The 23444-nt window shown below is 41.9% G+C and overlaps 1 protein-coding gene across 1 annotated transcript in view; it reads left to right on the top strand.

Annotated features, from left to right (window-relative positions):
- Window positions 1-23444, top strand: part of NPLOC4 (NPL4 homolog, ubiquitin recognition factor) — a 54076-nt gene that overhangs the window by 16383 nt on the left and 14249 nt on the right. Inside the window, exons 5-12 of the mRNA XM_035104110.2 lie at window positions 1330-1378; window positions 2186-2280; window positions 2785-2908; window positions 4287-4466; window positions 10222-10308; window positions 11630-11701; window positions 13043-13169; window positions 14198-14358. Of these exons, the coding sequence (XP_034960001.2) occupies window positions 1330-1378; window positions 2186-2280; window positions 2785-2908; window positions 4287-4466; window positions 10222-10308; window positions 11630-11701; window positions 13043-13169; window positions 14198-14358 (895 nt within the window). The remainder of the gene's footprint in view (window positions 1-1329; window positions 1379-2185; window positions 2281-2784; window positions 2909-4286; window positions 4467-10221; window positions 10309-11629; window positions 11702-13042; window positions 13170-14197; window positions 14359-23444) is intronic.

The following is a 23444-nucleotide window of genomic DNA, read 5'->3' as shown; positions in this document are numbered from 1 at the left end:
TTGTTAATGGACGACCCCCGTCCCACCCCATTAAAAAGTAAATCATCTGTAAGGTAATGCGCATGGTGCTGTGACAGCCAATTACTCTTGCACTAAAAGCGTTAGTGTTTTGGAGTACAATGAGATGACTATCCTTGCTAGTTGCCGTCACACTCATTTGAAGTTGGTTCAAATGTTGATGTTCCTATAAATACGAAAAACAAGAAAACTCGCATTACAGAAAGGCTGTGTGTATATTTAGTTGTTGTTTCAAAGAAGCTGTGAAAATGGAACCCAGTGCACAGGCGTCATGATTCTAGAGTCTCTGCCTGGTTTTATGTCTTTGTCTTTATGCTGCCTCTTTTTCTTTGAGTTGAAATAGCCACATACCTACAGAAATGTCAAAAGGTTTCGTCAATTATGTTGAGACTCCAGCTTAGAGTTGCCATGTATTTCCTTTATGGAAGCTTTAAAGAAGCTTGAAACACTCAGCTCTCAGGAGGAATATTGAAGATGTCCTGTGGTTTGACCTGTGACTGGGAAGGGACATTGTGACTACCTGTTGGCCACTTGTTCCCTGTAACGATCATTCTATTGGTAGTAACTCGCAAAAGAGTTGGACTTAAAATTTAAAAATGGCATGGTTCAATTTAAAATCTAATAGCTCCGTTTTGCCCCTTTATATGACCTTCCGTACATGTGAATCATTGCTTTGGTGAAGATCAAAAAGTGGAAGCCCTTGAATAGTGAACTTTTGTCTAGACATTTTTAACAGCAGTTCAGTGATAAAAATTGTGCTCATAAAACCTTCAAAGGCAAAATTCTCTGCTCTTTTGTTAAGAGGCTATGCCTAACTTTTCCTACATATATTCCTGGAGAATGTATTATGTTGTTGCTAGCAATAGTGACAGACTAACATTTATTAAGGAAGAAACCAACAGTGAGCCAAGAAAGTGATTCTTAGAGCTTTATTTCATTGAATGAGGATGCACTGCCTAGTGTTTCTTATTATCCTTTATCAGCTGGTATACACTGCACCTGTCCTACAAAAATAGCCAATCTGTGTATTGCAAAAAAACTATGGTGTCTTAATTCAGTGCTCCACATAATTAGTTTCTGATACCTGGTGGTGAAAATCAAAGCTAGATGATACAGTATTTTAATTAGCAGATGTAGGCTTCTCTGATATGTTAATGTCTGACCATTATGATTATTTTTAAAGCAGACTTGCTGCTGGTTTTTCCAGTTACTTCTATTAAATTTGTTAAGTCTAAAAAATGTATGAAAACTTCAGAGTGCTTTTCGGCTGCTAGGGAACATGGTTGTTGACTTTTGTTTCTCTTTACACAGATGTCGACATGGCCCGCTGGGCAAATGTGTGCACTGTGTACCATTAGAGGTAAGGAGATAAACTATAGCTGCTATGGTAATATTTTACTTGTTAAAATGTCCATCCCCCCCCTCTCAATATAGTTGCTTTAATGGCAGCAATTGAGAGGACGTTGCTGAAACATTAATGTGTCCTGTCTGTGCTGATAATGGCCAAAGAGGCTAAACAAGTCCCTTGGATATATCTGTCTGGGCAGTACCTGCATTTATCAGGCTTTTGACATCTGTTTTTCTGCAGTAGTGGATTAAGCAGGTTATATCACTAAATGCTCAAGCAAAGCTCTCTCTCCCCCTGCCCTCACCAAATTGGTGTGCAGTTTGTACATTCTCTGCTTTCATGGCATTATGAATTTTCCATTCGTTTGCAGAGGTGTACCTCAGAACAACTTGTGCTGTACTCTTGTATTCTGAAACAGTTCTGATTATTATTTCCTTTCTCAGTTGTGTAGCGATGTTCTGATAGAGACAAACGGGGACACATTCACCTGTGCCAGAGTTCTCCAGGCATGCTTGATCAGTTAGCCTTTAGCTCTGCCAGTTAAAAAGAAGACTATTCTACCCATGAGACAAGTTGGGTTTCTGAAGACATTTTGAGTGGGCCTAACACTTCTACTGTCTGGAGAAAGGCCTCCACCATTATTGTCAGGCTAGTAACAGCTGTGGAAAAGAAGCACAAAGCTTTCTGATTGTTTCCACATTGAATGCTAGCAAAGGATTCAGACAAAAACATCCATTTGTTCAGTGATCAATGTGTTATCAAGTAGGTGTCTGACCTGGTTTTCCTTTATGCATTTGTGGTTTTGTTTTTTTTTGGCAGCCTTTTGATGAGGATTATTTAAACCATCTGGAACCCCCTGTGAAGCATATGTCATTCCATGCCTACATCAGGAAACTGACCGGAGGCGCAGACAAGTAAGAAACTTGCACCTTTTCTTCAGAGAAAACTATTTATAGATGATAAAACAGAATGTGAAAATCCTTAAGATTATTGATAGCCGGGAAAACTTAATTCACTTCAAGCAGTGACAAAAAGGTAATTTTCAAAACAGTTTTGCAGAGGGGAGGAAAGATTGAGAACTTCGTAGTTATTTTCCTCCCTTGATCAGCAGATATTTTCCTAAACCAGGAAAACAGATTGATGTCATTGGCATAGTTTTGTGAAGGGAGGTTGCATTTATTTAAGTCAATGAATTATGATCTCATAAACACTGCAAGAACACTGCAAGGACTCTGTACATGTGCAAAAGAGGTGTGAAACATCAATTGCTTGCTAAGCATCTTGTCTTTCCATCACAATGAAAGCAACCTGTAGATGCTCTAGCTGATGTTGATCTTTTACACACAGACTTTAGTCCATGTGTTGCTGAGTTTTTATAAATACTTGGGTGGTAAGTATGTCCTTTTTCCCCTGTTTAGGGGGAAGTTTGTTGCCCTTGAAAACATTAGCTGCAAGATTAAATCTGGGTGTGAGGGCCATCCCCCGTGGCCAGAAGGCATTTGCACTAAGTGCCAGCCAAGTGCCATCACACTCAACAGGCAGGTAAGATCAGAACAGCAGAGGCATTTCTTATGTCTGCTGTTTTTCTTTTTGGAAATTAATGTCCAGCTTAGATTTGGGTGTGTTTTTCCCTTGGTGTAAACATGGTTGGTTAGCTTTTGTACAGGGTGACAGGGCATAGCTGCCAAGTTATCCCTTTTTTTAAGGGATTTTCCCTTATGCTGAATAGGCTTCCTCGCGAGAAAAGGGAAAACTTGGCAGCTATGTGACAGGGACATGTTCTTATTCCTTGTAACTGGAGGACTCGTGTTCTTGACATGAGATAGGAAAGGACCCTTTAGTGGATTTGAGAACCACCTGCTCAGATTTCTTAATACGATCACAAAAAGCTGTGGACTTGTAAGAATGGAGTAAGGGGTTGGTGAAAAGAGATCTATTTTCTTTGAATTCCTGTAATGTATACTGGCTCTGTTCAGTCATAATTCTCAACTGTGATTTAGATTTAACGTGAAGGAACCTCAGGCTTATGAGTTTTGCTTCCTGCTCCTCTGGGTCAGCCACAGCAAGGGAGTTTGGAAGCTTTTGCTTCCATTTTCAACTAACTGATTCATTATGTCCCAAGCCAGGCATACTGGTTAGTTGATTTGGGAGAACAAGCCAACTTAACCAAGGTTAATGACCCTGGCTTGTTTCTGTAAACTGTAGTTAATGCTAACCACGGTTTTAGCTTTGACTATCACAGTCATCCATGGGGAACTGAAAATATAAATGAAAGCTTCTATCTTGTTTCTCATGGCTCCATCGGAGAAGGAAGACAATTATAATATGTGAGTCTAAAGCAGGGGTCAGCAAGGTTTATCTTGCCTGGGCCAGATCAGTCCCACGGAGATCCCTCTGTGGGCTGGATCGCGTGCGCGCCAGTGATTTTCGGCGTCTGCACATGCGCAGACTCAATTTCTGCGCTGTGCCGGTTTAGCGCAGCACACGAGCAGGCAGCTCGATTCAGGGGGCGGCTTGTGGGCTGGTCAAACGACCTCCACGGGCCGCTTCCGGCCCATGGGCCTTAGGTTGGTGACCCCTGGTCTAAGGCTCGTGTATAGCACTAAACCATGGTTGAGCATTAACAGCTGAACTAGATTGCTGATTTGCCATGCGAGAACTATTGTGGTGGTGGGTTTTTTTTGTTTTTTGTTTTGAAAAAGTGGTAGAATAGTAGAGGCAAATAATTCTATCCACTGTTTTCCTCACTGATACAGCCTAGGCAAGTCTGTTGAGAATCAAGAGGTGTCAGTCTGTAAGACAGAATTGAATTAGAATATAGCAAGCTCAAATCTTATGTATCCTGGATGACTGTGTTGAACATCATTGATCCTTATCAAAGGGCTTTGCTTGATACATTATTATGCTTTTCAAATGGCAGAAATACAGGCATGTGGATAACATCATGTTTGAGAACCATACAATTGCAGATCGTTTCTTGGACTTCTGGAGAAAAACAGGAAACCAGCATTTTGGGTACTTATACGGGAAGTATACAGAGCACAAGGACATCCCTCTAGGTATCCGAGCTGAGGTTGCTGCCATTTATGAACCTCCACAGGTAACAGATACTCCACTGTAAAATGTCTTTGTTTGCTCCATTTGGAAAGTTGCCTGGGAAACAAAATAGTCCTTAGCACTTGCTAACACTGGAGTAAAACTGTCAACTTTAAAGCATGCAGCTATTTTGTGGTGATGACGCCTCTCCACAAATGGCACATGTGTCAGCTTTGTGACTTTATAGTCCTGATACTGTGCATTTATATATGCAAATAAGTTCTCACTGAGCTCAGTGGGGTCTATTTCTATGTAATTGTGCATGGGATTATGACTCACTGTATCTTGGGCGGGGGGGAGGCACTGCTTCATACCCCATGGAGAACCTGTCTTGCCCACAGCATTTGTAGCCGTCTCTGCAAAGAACCCATTTATTGTTTGCTTTGGCCACCTTGAGAGAAGCTACTGCCAGAGCAAACAACAAACAGATTCCTTGCAAATATGGCTGCGACTGCTGTGGACTAGACAGATTGACTGGGGCAAGGGGGCAGCAACAACCTCTTCTTTTCCGCATCTCAACAGAGCTCTAGATGGCAGAAAAGGGTAATTGAAAGAGGCTCTGATCTTATGAATATTGCAGGAAGTACAATTGAAATTGATGGGATTTAGAGTGCAATCCTAACCATGTTTACTCAGAAGTCCTGTTGAATTCAATGGGACTTAACTCCCAGATAAGTGGGGTTCATTTTGCAGCCTTGGGGAGCAATGCTAATTGACACACACACACCCTTAGCCTTGCAGGGCCACCCCCATATCCTCAGCCTTATTGTGGTGCAGTGTTTGGCCCCAGTGCCTTCTGGATGCCCACAGACAAAAAGGTGGCAGGGAGCTCTAATGCTTTGCCTTGCTGCACCAGCCGCTATTGAACTACAGTATAGCAGCTTATGGTGGACTGGAAATTTTTGAAGCTGTAAGGTCGTATTAAGTCACTAGGTGGCACTAGCCGCTGGGTCTCATAGCTGCAAGATGAAGTTGAGTAGTGTGGTTCAGATGATTGTTAAGGGGAAACTACAACTTCACAACGGAATGGAAATTTCTAGTAAAGGTAAAGGGACCCCTGACTGTTAAGTCCAGTTGTGGACGACTCTGGGGTTGCGGCACTCATCTCGCTTTACTGGCCAAGGGAGCCAGCCTTTGTCCACAGACAGCTTCTGGGTCATGTGGCCAACATGACTAAGCCGCTTCTGGCGAAACCAGAGCACCGCAAGGAAACACCATTTACCTTCCCGCTGTAGCGGTACCTATTTATCTACTTGCACTTTGACATGCTTTTGAACTGCTAGGTTGACAGGAGCAGGGACCAAGCAACAGGTGCTCACCCCGTCGCAGGGATTTGAACTGCCGACCTTCTGATCGGCAAGCCCTAGGCTCTGTGGTTTAGACCACAGTGCCACCCACGTCCCTTCTAGTAGAATAAATTTGTATACCGTGTTTCTCATATTATAAGACATGTCTTATATTTATTTTTTCCTCAAAAAAACACACTATGGCTTATTTTCAAGGGATGTCTTATTTTTTTCTTCCTTCTCCTGCTGCGGCCGGCATTGCTGCTGCACCTATCACTATGTCTTATTTTCGGGGTATGGCTTATATTCCTTGAATGCTTAAAAATCCTGCTATGGCTTATTTTATGGGTATGTCTTAAAATATGAGAAACAGGGTAAATATATAATTTTCTAAATTAAGGTAAGGGAGTGTCTACGGGTGCCAAGTGAAAACATTCCTCTTTAACTAGTCATTTTGCTGTTAAACTATCTGTAGCCTTTTCAATATGGGTGTGTGTTATTGGACTTTTTATTATTATGTTATGTATTTTGTGTGGTTTTTTTGGTCAACTGCCCTCCGATCCTTGAATGAAGAGCTGTATATAAATTTAATTGTGATGATAGAGATCTGATTGGATCAGTGGTTCATGAATTTTTGTTTGGTTTACTAGCCAAGCTCAATCCTCCTTGATGACACCCTTTCTTGTGACATGAGCGGAGAACTCATGAAAGGGTGTTTGCGGCTGGGCCTTGGCAAAAAGTGCAGGCAGCACCTTTCTACTTCTCCCTCCTGCAAAATCTCAACAGGAACTAATAACAATTACCTTTATCTTCCTCTTCACTGAGGTGAGGGAAACGTTTTTCTCCTATAAGCTGGACTTTTGCAGAAAGCACTATTTGCATGCTATGGCTTCTGCCAATGTGAAGGGAAAGAAACTATCCTACTGCCATCACACACACACACACACACACACACACACACACACACAGAGAGAGAGAGAGACTCCCTTGCAAAAAAAAAAAGTAGGAGCCATTTATTTCTCTGCTTATATGGATTTTTCAGGAGGTAGGAGCAAAAAAACCACTGGCACTTTATGCAAAAGCCCACTTTTCACAGCACCAAGGGCATTCTGGTGGCTCCCTCATTGTGAGAAGTGAGATTGCAGGAAACCAGGCAGAGGGCCTTCTCGGTAGTGGTGCCTGCCCTGTGGAACGCCCTCCTATCAGGTGTCAAGGAAATAAACACCTGACTTTTAGAAGACATCTAAAGGCAGCTCTGCTTAGGGAAGTTTTTAATGTTTGAAGTTTTATTCTGTTTTTAGTGTTCGGTTGGGAGCCACCCAGAGTGGCTGGGGAAACTCAGCCAGAAGGGTGGGGTATAAATAATAAAATTATTATTATTATATTATTATTGACTGAACTCCTTTCAACTGATTTTGCATCAAACTTAACCCAGCTGAAGTGTTCGCTGAAAGCTGAAAGTGATGGAGAATTTTGATCAGCTATTAAAAGAGGTTACTATGATTATCATCCTTGTTCATAACTACTACTACTACTACTACTACTACTAGGGACACAGGTGGCGCTGTGGGTTAAACCACTGAGCCTAGGGCTTGCCGATCAGAAGGTCAACGGTTTGAATCCCATTGCTCGGTCCCTGCTCCTGCCCACCTAGCAGTTTGAAAGCACGTCAAAGTGCAAGTAGATAAATAGGTACCGCTCCAGCGGGAAGGTAAACAGCGTTTCCGTGCACTGCTCTTGTTTGCCAGAAGCAGCTTTGTCATGCTGGCCACATGACCCGGAAGCTGTACCCTGGCTCCCTCGGCTAATAAAGTGAGATGAGCGGCGCAACTCCAGAGTCGTCCATGACTGGACCTAATGCTCAGGGGTCCCTTTACTACTACTACGACTACCACTACTCCACCCATCTGACTTGGTTGCCCCAGGCACTCTAAGCTGGGAGGGTGTTCCACAGGGTGGGCACAACTACCAAGAAGGCCACTTGTCTTTATAGTTCTTCTGCCCATTATTAGCATCAAAATATATAGCATTTTCCACCATGCAACTTTAACATAGCGACCAGGGAGCAGCAAGTGAGGATACTAGGACCAAGTAGTTTTCAGAGTACTTACTAGTATATCAGGTTGTAGTTTGAGGAAAGAGGACAGTCTGTTGTCCTATGATCCTCCTTTGGCCTTTTTATAAAATGCTTTCTCAACACATAGCGACCTTGGGAGTGTTGGTGGGGAGCTCCTTGCTTATGCATAAAATATATGTCTGTCGGGTGATTTGAGACATGCAAGCAGTAATAATTCATTGGTGCACTGTTCAGTGGCAAGATTCATGAGTTTCTGTTAAGTTGCAAAATAAACTTACATCAGCGCCCTTGAATCCTCTGCACACCATGAAGCTAAGTGTTGAGCAGTTTGTTCGCTTGCCAGTTTGTGTGTTTTGGTATTGCATCATGGTACAATGTGTAGAAACCAAGAAGCAGCCGTGCTAGAGGGGTTTCTTCTCTGGTTTTGTAGCTCCTGTGATATATCAGAGCTGCACTAATGCTTGTTCAGCCCTAGATAAATAGATAGCACCTACAGTTCCCATTTTAGAGTTGTGATGATTGGCAGTTATAATGTCGCTGGAACCATGTGAATTAAAAGCATTGAGTTTGGAATTGATGCAAACAGTATTACTGTGATTTGCAAGAGAGGCTGTGTTCCTTGGTATCCTGGCAACCTTTCAAGATCTCTGCTGGCTTGGTCAAAGGCAGACAAGAGGACAGTAGATCTGAGACATCCTTGGTCCAGTTCAGTCGCCCTGTTAGTTGAGATACCACCTGATTTAATGCATCTGTTTCCCCAACAAGAAAACTTTGGGTGGAAGGTGTAAAAACAGCGGATGTTGCCTGTCAGTTAAAGACAAGCTTTCTGAAAGAGAAAAGCCGGCTTGTCAAGTATGTAACAGAATATGGTAGTAGAGTTCTAAGGAGGAAGAATGGGAGGCGTCAATTCAAAATATTGATGGAGGATAAGACTTTTGATTGTTCCCCTACATTAAAAAAGAAGATATATTTGCAAGTAGAACAGTGCCACAGCAAAAAGTCAGCTGGGCTTTTCCCCTGATAAGTTAATTATTTACTTGCCGATAAACTTTCACATGGGAACGCATTCAAAACAGCACCTCCCAGTATTCAGTCTGAAGTGGTACTCTGTCTGTAGAGCATGAGACTCTTAATCTCAAGGTCATGGGTTCAAACCCCACATTAGGCAAAATACTTAGAGAAAAACTCTGACTCTCAAAGCATGTTTGAGAGAGAATCCCCAATCTAGAGAGAAGTCTGCACTCTTGAGATACATTCCTGAGTGTGTTTCCATATTTTATGCTTCCATATGGCACAGGATTTGACTTTGGAGATTGAGACTAGCTTGAATGTGAGGTGCTTATGGCAGATTTTTATAGCATGTGGAAGGAAATTATCACTGTTAGCTGCCTGTTAAATTTTCATATCAGCATTCATATAATGCTAATAATGAATCAAAATTACGGTAAGGGGAAGAATCGTAATTAAAAGTTTAGTCTTAGGAAACACATAATTGTACCATAGGGTGGTTCATAAGTATTTGGAAAGAAAAGAGGCTTCTAATAACTATATAGAATTATTGAAAATCCAGCCTTCTGTTTTCAGTCAGATAAGTAGGAAGCTAAGGAGCAAGGCAGAATTAGAGTGTCGAAGTGGGAAAGGGAGGAGAGACTAGAAGATAAGAAATCTGTAAATTAGAGACAAGAGAATAAAAGGTTGTGGGTCAGGTGGCTTAACTTAAAATTAATTAATACCTTATGACACATTTATGCCCATCCACCAAAAAGTGTTGCTGGGTGCCCTATATAGGTAAGGAATCCAATGTTAAGCAAACAGTGATGCCGAGGGTAAAATTGCCAATGCATGAGATACTAGAAGGATTTCTAGATCACAGACTTTAAACACAATTTGTAAGAGGCTTTTTAAAAAAATACTTCATTTGTTCCTTGCTTAAGAAGATTTGATGGAACCCCAATGGGGAACCACAGCTGGGGAGAGTGCTGCTGAGCTCGGATCCTGCTTCTGATCTTCCTATGGGCATCTGCTTGACCAGTGAGAACAGGATATTGAACTAGATGGGTCATGGCCTGATCCTTCAGGCCTTTTCTTAGATTTTTACTGGTGAAGGAACGTAGGTTTCTTTACAGTTATGTGTTGGGAAATGACTGGTTTTCGTAGAGAAGCATAGCACATGGTTTGTTCAAATTACAGTAATGTTCAATAGAACCAGCAATAAATAGCCTGGTATGACACGTATCAATGTAACTGCAGCGAGACACAGCAGCTTGTCAATATTCATTCTCCTGACATTTCCCATCATTTCATTCTCGAGAACGAAACATTTTGTCTCCTTGGGATGCTAAATGTCCACCCCTGTTTGCAAACTGGTTCTCTGTTGCTTTTCTCTTTGTTTTCAGATTGGTACACAAAACAGCCTGGAACTCCTCGAAGACCCAAAGGCAGAGATTGTGGATGAGATTGCGAACAAGCTGGGCCTGAGGAAGGTAATAAAAACATGTGTGGGCCAGCATATAGGGGGAAACCTTTTGTAAGGAGTTGGAAGGTTGGCAAATGCACGGAATCTGGTTTGTTGGAAGCTAATTGGGCTAGTGTTGCTTCAGCATGCTGGCAGTACTGGAGGTTTTGTGAACTGTGCAGCTTTTTTCTGCTGCATATTCCTGAGCCAACACGAAACTGAGTGGAAAGTGGTGTAGTTAAGCATATCTGTGTTGCCAGTAGCACAAAGGACATATAGATGTGGTCACATAGTTTTGAATTCCTCAGTCTGCTGATCAGGCTCCTCCTGCTTATCAGCTGTTTATTATGAAGGGAAGGGAAGCAGGAGGAATCTTGGCAGAGCACGTTAAACAGTACCCCAGCTGTGCTTTTCTGATATGACTGGGGTAGAGAAGATTTCACCTCTTGGAAATCTTCTCCTTAATCTGCAAACTGTCAGCTTTTTAATAAATTCTGACACCACCCTTACGCAGATGCCTTTCAGATCCATACTTAGTTTTCTTGCCTTTATGAAGATACTGCTTGTGTTGCGAAAATAAAGGATAAAATACATTGCTTCCTTACCTCCCAAAAAGGGTTGAATATTTTCAAACTTTGAATGAGTGGGTCATATAGGGCAGATTAGTCATTAAATTTGGGTTTATATAAGGCACCTGTGTTTAAGATATAAAACAATTTGGGTTTTTTTTTTAATCTAGCCTTTGTTTTATCCTAGTTTTATGGTTATTTTGCTCTACAGATCATCACTAATAACATCTACAAAGCATATCAGGTTTAGCTCTTGATATTTGTTGCAAGTATAACAGCAACATCTGAACAACAACTGAGTGCTTGAACAGTGAGCAATGGTGGATATGAATACTGTATGGATCTACATTTCAGAAAGGCTTGCACTTATTTAGCATGATCAAGTGGGATTCGGGAAATGGGAAATTTGAGAGGGTTCCCTTTTAGATTAGCCAGCATAGAAACTTGATATCTTGAGAGCACTTCTGTGAACTGCTCTACAGTGTGGACACAGAAAAGTAAATGTATTTTTATAGGCGAGGTGCGGAGGAGAATCCCTGCAGTCTCCAGATCTTTCCGTAAGGGGACATAAAACTGCCGGTCTCACCAGTTGTCACTGCAAATGTGTGAATTGTATTCAAATGTGGTCCGCGTAGCTAGGGGAGTAATTTCCTTCAGGCTGCTGTTGAGCAGGCTTTCTCAAAGAGCTTCCTCTAGCCAAGAACATTTTGTACCAATTTGGGAAGGTCACCTTTTAAAAAAAACGAGGTAGAAGAATATAATGAGCATTTGTGTTTTAAGGTTGGCTGGATATTCACAGATCTGGTCTCAGAGGATACACGGAAGGGGACTGTCCGGTATAGCCGGAACAAGGTGAGAAGCGAGTTTTCTTTTTTGTCCTTGCACTCTTTTATTTGCAGGCTTTGATGGGGAAAAAAACACTTTATGCAGAGAACTATGTGTGTAGATTGATGCCTTGCTTTTAAGGGTGGGCCTTGTTTATTAAAATTAGAATAATGCATGAGTTTGGTGGGAATTTAGAGGAGCCATGAATGATTTAGAAAGGAGCTTTGTACGGATAGGATGTTGGGATGGTTTGAAATCTGTCTGGATTCTTGGATACCTGGCAAAGGTGCACTACAAACACAAAATCCTACTTCCTTTTCCCTTAATTACGACTTCACTTCATCTTGCTTGTTTTTAAAATGTTTCAGCAGCGCCAATACCATAAGATCCCATTGTAACTTATTCTTGTATCTATCTAAACTTACAAGAGTGCTTTTGTATACCTTCCTCGATCTTCCAAGTCTCCTGGAGCTGTGGTTACAGGAAGCAAGCTCTTATTCTGCAGTTTGTTTCAACTCAGCACATAGCAATGCCCCACATACCTGATTATTGTTAATGCTTCCCTCTGCTGGATAATATCTGTCTAGCTTTCCTCCTATCCTTCTGAATCCTCTTTCTAGACAGTTTTAACACATTTGCTGCCCTTACTTGGACCTTCTATAGTGAATTATCTCAACCAACCACTATTCTATGACCATAACCAAGTAGCATAAGCTAATAGTAGGATTTGCCTACTTCCACTATAGTGAAAATCAGGCAGAAATCTAAAACAGCCTGCCTGCTCATGATGAAGTACACCCGTTGCATTATTCATTTAATAGTTTGATCACACATTGGGGAAATTAACCTTTCATGGGGAAGTTATTGTCTGGGTTCTCCTTCTGCCCTAATTTTGCCACCTCCGTTCTTTACATCAACCAGATGTGAGCATGAAGACCTTGGACCATATGTCAGGCTCAAGATGTTTTTCACCTCAGCTTGTGGACTTTCGTTAGGCAATCTTAACTTCCGCGAATCTGAAAACCAGTAAATTTTTAGTTGTCATAGTTCTAAAGAGAGCTCATAAAACCCGTGTCCTAAAAGTTCAGTGACCAGAAGCCAAATAAACTTGCCTGATTTATTTCTCATTTTAAAAATCTCCTTTAAAAAGCTTGCTTTTCCTAGTGTGATAGGAATTGTTTGCTGAAACTAAAGCTTTGCAGGTTGTAGTGCCTATGCTTCGTGATGATTTTCCAAGATGGTCATCTGTGCTAGATTTAGAAATTACTAATCCATGCTTCATTTTAGAACGCACTCCTGGGTTACCTTAAATGCCGCTCATGCAATGGCTCCGTCTCTTTAACAGCCTCACCTTCTCGCCTTCTTTAGGATGCTTATTTCTTAAGTGCAGAAGAGTGCATCACAGCTGGGCATTTTCAGAATCAGCACCCAAACATATGCCGCCTGTCCCCAGATGGTCACTTTGGATCCAAGTTTTTCACTGTGGTGGCTACAGGTAAAAAACAAAATGCAGCCTCTTTTGCAGACACCTGAAAGATTCCATAACCCTCCACCCCCACCCCAGTAAAGCAGCAAGCTTTTCAGAAATTGAGACCAGTAAAAGAAAACAGTTTTGGGCCATGAGGTGGTGTCTTAACTGCATGTGCTTAGGAACCCTCTGCAGGCTAAAAAGAGAGAGCCTGCAAACCCAGGAGCATTGGGGCTTGCATGTGTGCCCTTGCCCCTATTCTCTGCTTTTAAGCCTGAGTGTTTTCAACTTTAGTTGAAGAGGAAACCTCCTTCCCCTCCCCAAAATGGGAGTTTGGTTATTTGGAAATGCTTATGTTAATAATGTTAAAACCGTATGATTTTTGTGCACACAAATTAAAGCCAGTCATTCTGCCTTCCCATTTCGTCTTATGCTGGGGTGGGAGGTGCTGCTGCTGATAAACAATATACATCTTTCCTTTCCTTTGGTTTAAAAATTTCCTTGACAAATGCCCTCCATGTGCAGTATTGAATAAAGCTTTTCAGTGATACCTTTTGCTAAGACAAGGACTGTGTGAGATGAAGCTGAATTCTCCTAATTGTATGAGAAAGTGTTGCTCAGCGCTGCACGCACAAGAAAAGTCTACAGCACAACATAAAAATCACAGTGGCCTGGCCTGGCACGCACCGTGCCGTGCTGTGAAAATGGTGGAAACCCAGTAAAACATAAAACAACTTGCAGATAGTTTTACCCTTGTAAATGCATAAAACTTCACAAATACGTGTGATCTCTTCATTATATGTTATATGATTTCTTAAAAGTCTCCTCTATCTGGATACCTCTCTTGGAAAGTTGTGTACTATTTGCCATTTGAAGCTCTTAAGCCAATACGGGCTCAGAAAAAGAGTTCTTTGTACTTAAGGCAGAAAATGTGGATTTGATGCACTTAACATTTATTGGCTCAATGACATCTTATATCCATTTTGAGTGTGCTACAACCTGTGTACCTTCACCTTCTCCTTCTCGAGTGGCTTAAAAGTACCTTTTCCCCCCAGGTGGTCCTGACAACCAAGTCCACTTCGAGGGCTACCAGGTATCCAACCAGTGCATGGCTCTAGTACGTGACGAGTGCTTGTTGCCATGCCGTGATGCTCCAGAGCTCGGCTATGCAAAGGAATCCAGCAGTGAACAATATGTGCCTGATGTGTTCTATAAGGCAAGTGTGGATAACCTCCATCAACAGGTGGTCCTTTCACATTTCTGGGAAAGGGGTATGGTTCCCTCTCTTCTTTTCTGTAAGGTAACTAAACAGTGGTGGCAAGCCATGGAGGGTAGCCCTTTCCCAATACTTAACGTCTGGAATTTCCTTCTGCCCTTGGGAAGGTGCTTAGCCTTCTCCTGAAAGGCTTTTGAAAGCCTAGGCTAAGGGTTTTTCATGCCTAAGCTAGCTGTCAAAGAAAAAGGTACACTAGCTGTTCGATCATCTTTCTCTGGGTTGATGGCTGCATGGGCCGCAGTTCTCCTGGTACCCGCTTGCTTCCTCTCCTCCCTAGCTCTGGAGACAATTTGTCTTGTCTGCCCTGTGTATTGGAAGATGTTGCCACTGAGCCATATCTCCTGTCTACATTGGCACATTTGGCCTATGTTGTTCAGAGCAGTGCATCAGCGTTCGGGAGCCACCTAAGTCAAGATTCTGCCATGGCTCCGCAGTTGTTCCTTTTGATGTTGTCTCTATCGGATCCACAACGAAACCTCTGAACCTTGAAGTTATAGGGCAGGCATAGGCCCTCCATATGTTTTGGGACTACAACACCCATCATCCATGGGGTGTGGACAGGACCAGTGGTCAGGGATGATGGGAATTGTAGTCTCAAAACATCTGGAGGGCCGAGTTTGCCTATGCATGTTTTAGGGGATCATCAGAACAGTAAGCTATTGTATTGATTGAGCTTACAAACAGTAGTTCAGCAATATGTATGGAAATACAGATTTGCAATAGTTTCTTGCATAAATAAGCTCAATATCCCTTTTCTTGAATATCCTCCTATCATACTCCAGATCCTGTTCAGTTTCAGTCAGAGGTATGCTACTTTGTGCCCCCTGTCGAGCCCTCTGAATTAATGATGCCACTTGTGTTTGGCTGTGACTGCCACCCCTCTTGTTGACTTCAGATTCCTGACTAATGTTTGCTGTTTCCTTTGCCCAATTATGCTTAGGGGAGATGCTCAGTGAAGCAAAACGATACAGCAATAAAAGCTGCAGGTTTCTGACAGTCAGCGAGAATAGTTTTTGTTACGTAGGATATACTTATAAGACACCTGGTGAGCAGCATCAGTTGCTGCATAGTGACAAGTAGCAAAATAGAAAATGTGGATTCAGAGAAGGTGAATTTTGTGGTGGGGAAAGAGGGAGGATGAGAACTTTGAGTGGAGAATGGTGTAAGAAAAGGCATAGGTAGATCCAGAAGATTGGGCAGCAGGTAGGATATAAATAATTCCTCTTTTCTGTTACTACAAGCAGACAGCATTTTTCTCCCCCCCCCCCTTATGTCTGCTTTATATGTTGCGATTCAAGAAACAAAAAAATTGAGATATTTTCAGTACTTCACTCTGTGTGTATGTGTGCTTTCCAAACCAGAAAATTCTGAAGCAGACTTTAGAAGACTGAAATCTGACTACTCTCTTCTTCTTTTAGTATTGTGGTTTTTTTTATCCTCTCAGCAAAAGTCTCCCTAAGATGGCAGCATTTTGTAAGCAGTAATTAGTATGTGCAGCCGACACCCAATGCACAAAGTGTTGACGGTGGCACTCTGGAATGGGAATTTACCAAGGCCTCCGCTATCAGTCCCACTTCTGTTTACTTGTACAGTGTGAAGCCATTTTGTGTAGGGTTCTCACTTGCACTTTTCAATCCTGCAGTACAGAAATTTCCAGCTATGGCTTGTGACTGAAAATTACATTGCTTCTCAGATGTTCTCCTTTCTTTGAATACAACCTTACCTGGCTATATAGCTGTCACTTGAATTGATCACTGAGCCTTTAAAATTCAGTCTGCTCGGAAATGTACTCTGGAATTTAGGCAAGTGTTTCAGTAATCCTTGAGCCAGATGCAACGTAATGAAATCACTGGAATGTTTAGTAAATTCTGTGTTTAAGGACCACTTGGGCCTTGATAAATGTGGAAGACCTGGCTCTTTAGACAATACTTTATCACAGATTTTGTGAGTGACAGCATCATAAAGGATCATTGAGACATTGTCTTGGTGTCAGATTATTTCTGGTAGGCTCTGGCCCTGTTAGAATACGAAGCAGGCTAAGAATCCACGGCCTTAGTCATCAAGTACGGCTTTTCTTATTTTATTTGGCTAGTTATGGTTCTATAATTTTCAGTTCCTGCCTTGTACAGTAGGGGAGAGTTATTGTATAAATATGCCATATGACTTTATGACAACTTAGTGGGCACAAATTGTGGTCGCCTTTTACATATTCAGAAAGCAGGAGCAAAAGAATGCAAAGGTTCTGTGAATAAAATGCTTTCTTTTTTTGAAGTCCATTCAGTGCATTTTGAACTTTTCACTCTGTCAATGTTATTTTACCGTTCCTTTCATAAAAGGCAGGTGTGTTGAACCAAAGGCGAGACTGTCTCAGAAGGCTTGCAAATGCCATTTAATGGGGAGTTGCTGCAAGGATGAGCTCACATATGTTTATAGATTCCCTTCCTTTAATATACGCTAATTGGCTCGCTTTGATGCAGTGCTTATCTGGGGTGCTGGGCTGTTGGCCCAGAGAGGGAAGCTATCTGTAAGCCTTGGATAGTTGCCACCTGTGCCCTCATGGCGCCAGGTGGATTGATGGGAGGTTATGGCCAAACTGATGCATGCTATCATTTGTATAAGTAATGAATGAATATTTTTCTGGGTGCAGACAAGTCATGACAACACCTCACTGCTGTGGTGTCCGACCCACACCTGCAGTGGCTTTGAGGGTTTTGCAGGCTTAATATAGCACTAAAACTGGCCATTCTGGCATTCTTGACATCCTCCTTTGCTATCCCTGCAGGAAACCATTTTTTGCACAGACCCTCCTTTGCGCCTGTGGTTCATAACAAAGGGTTGCCTTATTTTCTCCATATTCTGTCCTTACCATCGTATTAGGAGCACTTAACACTCAACGCCCCATTCTTGGGAGATGAAGGAATATATTTTGATCCAGGCTAGGGGTTTAGCTAAGGGAGGCTGTTGTCCTGCAGTGTTGGTTTATAGCATGCCCAGAACAGGAAGACGTTAATGAGCTACTTGGACTAAATTATTTATTGGGGTAAAAGCTTTTTAGAGGTTGGTCTCTTGGCAGCCAGCTACTACAAACCAGCACAACTACCCTTCCAGAAAATTAGGAGAGATCTGCATTGGAGGTTTTTGGAGAATGTATATATGGGTTAAGAACTCACATGAAAGAGCTTTTAGAAATTTGTTGGATCCGCCCCAAGAAGCCAATGTTTGTGTAATGTGGAGTACATTTATCTCGCAAGGTTAGCAGCAGTTTAAATACAGCAGAAGCTATTGAACCCCTGTGTCGTCTAGCTGGGTAGGAGAACAGATGCTCTTTAAACTCCTGCAGGCAGAGAAGAGGTGATGTATGTAAAATCAGAGAGACTTGAAGCGGTGCCTATGTGAAACTTTGCTTGTTGCATAAAGTATACGGTCCTGGTATATTGTTTCTATACTTTTGGAAAACGTTTTTTTCACAAAGTTGTCTCAATTGCTTGCTGCACAAAAGAAGCCCATGTTAGGATCAAAGCCACAACACGTCTAGGGGAAATGGCTGAGAGTGTTACTGGCTGCAGGGCCTCAGTGAGCATAGAGGGGCTTAAAGAGCAAATAACAGGCTTCTTCTCTCTTGAGCCATCCTTGGGCGGTGCGCATCAGTGCGTGTTTGTGGAACAGGGCCGGAGGCTGTTGCACCCATGACGGCATGTTCCAGCCATTGCTTGTTCCCATGAGAACAAGTATGACTCACCCATATCTCAAAAAGCACCAAAACAGGAAAACCAACAGCACCAGGTTTGCTCCAGCTTTATGGAGCCAGGCATTTTTCTGACTCCTCTGGCCGTGCAAGACTTTTATGTCTTTACCACTCTCTTTATTTTGGCCCCTTAAAGACTAAATCAGCACTGGCAGCAATGCTTTTAACTGCATCTGGATGCTGAAATTTGACTGGTGTGAAGGGCTTGAGGCTTATGCTGGTGTGAACATTAGGAGTTTTGAGAACCAGAACAAAAAAAAAGCTGTTTAAATAGCTGTTCTCACTGTTGAAGAACACCTCCTCCCCTCACCCACCAATGGAGAGCGTGTCTGGAACGGAAAGTCTGATTCCCTGTGTTACTTATTTCATGCATTAATCGCTTCCTATGAAGCATCTCAATACAATACAATACAAACATGTATAAAACAATTGCACATATAAAAACAATTTAAAATCCAGTACAGAGACTGACTGAAAAAAAAATTTCCACTGAGGAGGCCTTGCTCAAAGCAAGAAGTCTTCAACCAGTGTTAAAAAGGCAACAGAGATTGTGCCTGTTTGATATGTAACAGGAGAGCATTCCAAGGGGCAGGTGCTGCCACACTAAATGCCCGATTCAGATACCGTGTGAAATGGACTTCCTGATAAGATGGCATCTGCAGGAGGCCCTCTTCTGCAGAGCATAGTGATTGCTTTGGTATATAATGGCTAAGGCTGTCTTTTAGGTATCATAGTCCCAAGTTGTATAGGGCTTTGTCACCAATTCCAGCACCTTGAACTTAAGTAGTCGGATAGCTAATTAAGAATTAAGGCAGCCTTTATATCATTATCATGCATCCAACACCTGAGTAATCTGTAATGGGTTTTTTATGCTTTATAAACTGCTTAGAAGCAGTTTGGCATCATGTAGTATATCAATTAGTTGATAAAAGTACATTTCTCTGCTTTTCAGTTGGATGTGGACAGGCAGGGTATTTGTGACTTCATGTAGCACCGGAAATAAGAGTTGCTAGGTTAACAATTTATAATGGAGAAAGGGCTAATTGCATTATTTTCAAGAATGTAGGAGACGTGAGTATGCTGTCTTAGAAGACAATTCTTTCCCATCTCAACCAGTTTCCTTTTTCACTTAAGCTTGGAATGTATTTTGCCTTTGCGAGTCTGAATAAGAGAATTTCCAGGCCGAATAAAACGCTGTGTTCCTTTCATAGGTCTTTATCGAATGTCAACAGAGACCAAGCCTAGAGGTTTTATGGGGGGTGGGAGAACTTCTGACAAGCAGATGTTGTTTGACTTACATTTCGCATAACACTAGATGTCTATAAATTTTAGATCTCCTTTCCTAAAATATATTGGCATTAGTTATCATAGCATAGGCAGATGAAATCACTGGAATCCATGAGAGCTGAACACTCTTTAAATTTGGCATTTTCATCCATTTGCAATTTGCATTAATGGAGAGCAGTTCTCCGATTTTATGTTTCTGGGTGTTGCAAACACCTCCTCCTCTTCCTGAAGCAGCATTCAGCCAGTCTGCTAAGTTTGACTTTCCATTATCTGGCTGTCATCTTATTGGGCACCCCTGTGAGTCTCTTGCTCTTGAAGTTGGTTGCTGCACCGCAGGACTCCAGCTCTAGACTTATTTCATGGATGTCTCAACATTCCATCAAATGCAGCATGCCAAAAAACTAAAAGGGGGGGGGGATCCAAAGGGGAATCTGAATTTTATGGATCCTTTGAAGCAAAGTAGCAAAGGTTTAGTGCTTTTGCAGGACTCTGCTCTCTTGTTGACTTTTGAAAAATACATATGATCTTAGGACCAATGCAAAGAAGTCATCTTTTACAGTGAGTTATGTTGCTATTGATGTTCTAATGTCCAGGAAATGTTTGGGGCTGGTAAAAGATGAAAGGCACTTGAGGACACTTGTGTTACCGAGAGACATTTGCCCCTTGCATCATTCTTTTACAGATTGAAAAACTGGATACAGTTTTACATTTAGGCTGTTGCTTCAGTTTTGTATGGTACACTGGTCTAAAGAGTTGCTAGCTGCTAGATTTTAGTATGATACAGCAGGTTTCTTCTTGTCAAGTGGCAATACTGGAAGGCCAAGCACTCTTTATTAAGAGCTGCCTGGTACTTGTTTTCTTCTAAAAACCAGTATTCCTGGGTATTGTTGAGTTATGAGCACTTGATATGTACGAGACCTTTAATTCAGTCTGGGGATAAATTGAGAATCCTGATGTTCTGTTGATGTTGCCTTGAGACAGGGACATGAGATGCTAAGTACATACCTTCTTGGTTGTTGGAATCATTCAGAATACTCAGGATTCCTTTGCCCAGCAAATACTTATGATATTTGTCCAACCTCTTCCCACTCCCCCATATTTATAGAGCTGTACAGGGTTCTTTATACCAGATTGCCAGTGATATATCTACTGAAATATTCTCATAAACTTTTCTAGTTCCCAGCTTGCCTTTTGCTTATGAAACATCTACTTTCTAGCTCCAAATAGCCTGTTGTACCCTATTGCTACAGACTAGTTTTCCGCCCCCTGCCTGCTTTCTCTGGCCCCAATATAACCCATTTATACACTTCACTACTTTCTTATTCCATTTTTAAGAGGAAAGCAGAAAACTAGCCAACACCAGGCTTGCCCGTTCAGCCGGCACTAGAATGGGGCTATTTATTCCCCACATTTATTCTCAGTATAACTCCTCTCTGATATGGAAGAGTGACCCTGGTGACTCATATTTCAGTTTGTCATTCCACGTACCTATCCATCCTTCTCTGCAGTGCTACTGTCTACCGACCTGTACTGCCTATTTGTACTTGCACATTTAATTGTGCTGGGGATAGGTAGTTTCATCAGCTCAGAAAGTTGTCATGTAATTGTGTCAAAGCACTGCGGACAGCATGGTGGTCCCAGACAGGACTGGACAATGCATTGTTACTCCCGCAGCTGGATTTAAAAAAAATGTTTTGCAACAAATTGCATATAAGTACAGAATGGTGTATGTTGATAAAGTTCAAAAAAAGGTTTCGTTTAGTAGTTGCTGTGACTGTTGACTTAAAGGAAACAATTTCTGATATATTAAGCATAATTTGAGTCTCCTTTCTATGGCTAAGGACCCCTGCCCACTTTCCTGCATGTGTGCTATTAGGTAGCCCCAATCCCTGCTAAAACTCCAGGCTCTCTGAGAGTCGGAGACTGAAACCACATTGCTATTTTCAAGGCTTCCTCAATCATGGGCAGATGTTTTTTGTCTTTTCAAATCAGTTGCAACCATTCTCAGCCAGGTAACAAGCAGCCCTGCCACTTCTCGCTGGGGTCTATGAAAACGTCTCCCAGCTGAAGCAGCAGGGTGGCAGAAGCATGCTGCTTCCAGACCAAAGGTGTAGCTGAGGTTTGTGTGTGTGCATATTAATTCAGGATAAGGTACATATAGCAAGGTTAAGACTCTAGGAATGTAACCCTTTGCATGTCTACTCAGAAGTAAGCCCCACTGAATTTAATAGGACTTCCCCCACAAATAAGTTTGTATAGGGTTATAGCCTCAATCACTTACATATTGGGAATATCTGGGAGCCCAACAAAGTCCCAGTGTTAAGACATCTATAATCCTGATTACCCCATTTTTGCCTTTCATCGCCATAGAGTGCTGCAGCTGCGACACATGCAATTCATTAAGAAAGTAAATAAAACAGGAAGTATCACAATGCCAACCCATTAGTTTGCACAATGCATAATTTTAGCTTATGAAATGCATTGTTGCAGAATGATGTGATGGCAACTCACTGGGCTTTTAAACATTTGTTAGACAAACTCATGGATTATAATAAAAAAATTAATTTATGACACCCTTGGGAACAAAACATGGCACAAAAGCTTAAAGGAGACCCATCCTGCCCACAATTTAGTATAATTCAAGTCCAAATGTAGGTCTGAAATGGGGTCTGTTCACAGCTGTGAGCCATGCTAGCTGAATGACATCTCTGCTTACCAGATGCTGGAGACAGTGAAGTGGCTGCAACCATATTATGTTGCTTGTGAGCAACCAAAGCCATTTAGCTGTTGAGGGAGGAAATCTGGGCCTTGATATGACCCAGCAAGGCAGGTTTCCCCCCTTTCCTGCAGCCATAGATCCTCTAATCTCTAAATCTTAATTGTTTTTTTCATATGAAGTGTTACCTCCTGACAGTGTGCTTTCATAGAGCATTTCTCTTTCCTGCCCCCACCAATAGTTTTGACAGTATCACTCCTGCATTTAAGAGTTTGCCAAGGGCCTTAGTCATAGATGCATCCTTGACGTTCAGAGATTTCCTGCCTCGGCTTGTTGGGTAGGGGAAGTTCTCTTGTAGCAGCTGCTTGCTGCTGTCATTTACTCCTTTCCCAGGTATGCTAGTGGCCACGTATTGGCAATCTTTATAACGTTGAAAAGATTGACCGGCTCTGCATACACATTTTGGTTATGAGTGATCAGCTATAAGCACTGTATCTTCAGAACAATCCACCCATTTGTGCAATGCTGGATCTTGAAAAAATATACTTAAACCCTACACAAGTCCTTGCTTTGTCTGTATTTGTTCTTTCCACTGTACTGTTCTACTTCAGTTGAAGTAGCAGGTATGAGGCACCAGGGTACCATATCAAACAGTACCTGTACCTTGAAGCATTCCATCCCGCTGCTTCTGCCTGCTCACTTTTTGCTTAAAAAGATTCTGCAAGAGGCAAAAATATCCCATCAGCAATAGAGAGAAGAAGTGTTGCAGACCAACTGCTGAATTTGTACCAGAGCTCTTCCTCAAGAGAGGGGTTAAAATAGGACGTTTCTCCTTGCTATTCAGGTGTGGTTGGAAAGCAAATCAAGGGTAGATGTTAGAGCCCCTATATGAGGGTACTATCTCTGGTGGCAAATAGCTCTCTTTGGAAACCAGGTCTGTAGCACCCTGCACATTTCATTCCATCAGTCCCCAAATAAATATTTCCAAGGAAGGCATTGTTTCCCTCACTGTCTCCCAACCGAAGTTTGTTAAAGTCTATAAAAAAAATGTAAATTGCTAATACAGTAGTTTGTGTGCATGTAGTGAGGGTCATGTGTCCCTACCTTTTTTTTTTTTTTGAGGGACAGGGTTTACAAATGCTATGTGCAGTGGAGAAGATAGAAGGTTCTGTTTTATCGATGGGGGATGCCATTCAGATTTTAGTAACTGGACTTTAAAAGAAAAAAATGTAAAAAGTGTTTTTCATTTAAATCCCTGGAGGGAAATATGAAAGTCAA

Source organism: Zootoca vivipara, chromosome 2, assembly GCF_963506605.1.
Source record: "Zootoca vivipara chromosome 2, rZooViv1.1, whole genome shotgun sequence".
Classification (NCBI taxonomy): domain Eukaryota; kingdom Metazoa; phylum Chordata; class Lepidosauria; order Squamata; family Lacertidae; genus Zootoca; species Zootoca vivipara.
The sequence above is the reverse complement of the archived record's forward strand: the minus strand, read 5'-3'. Positions and strand labels throughout refer to the sequence as shown.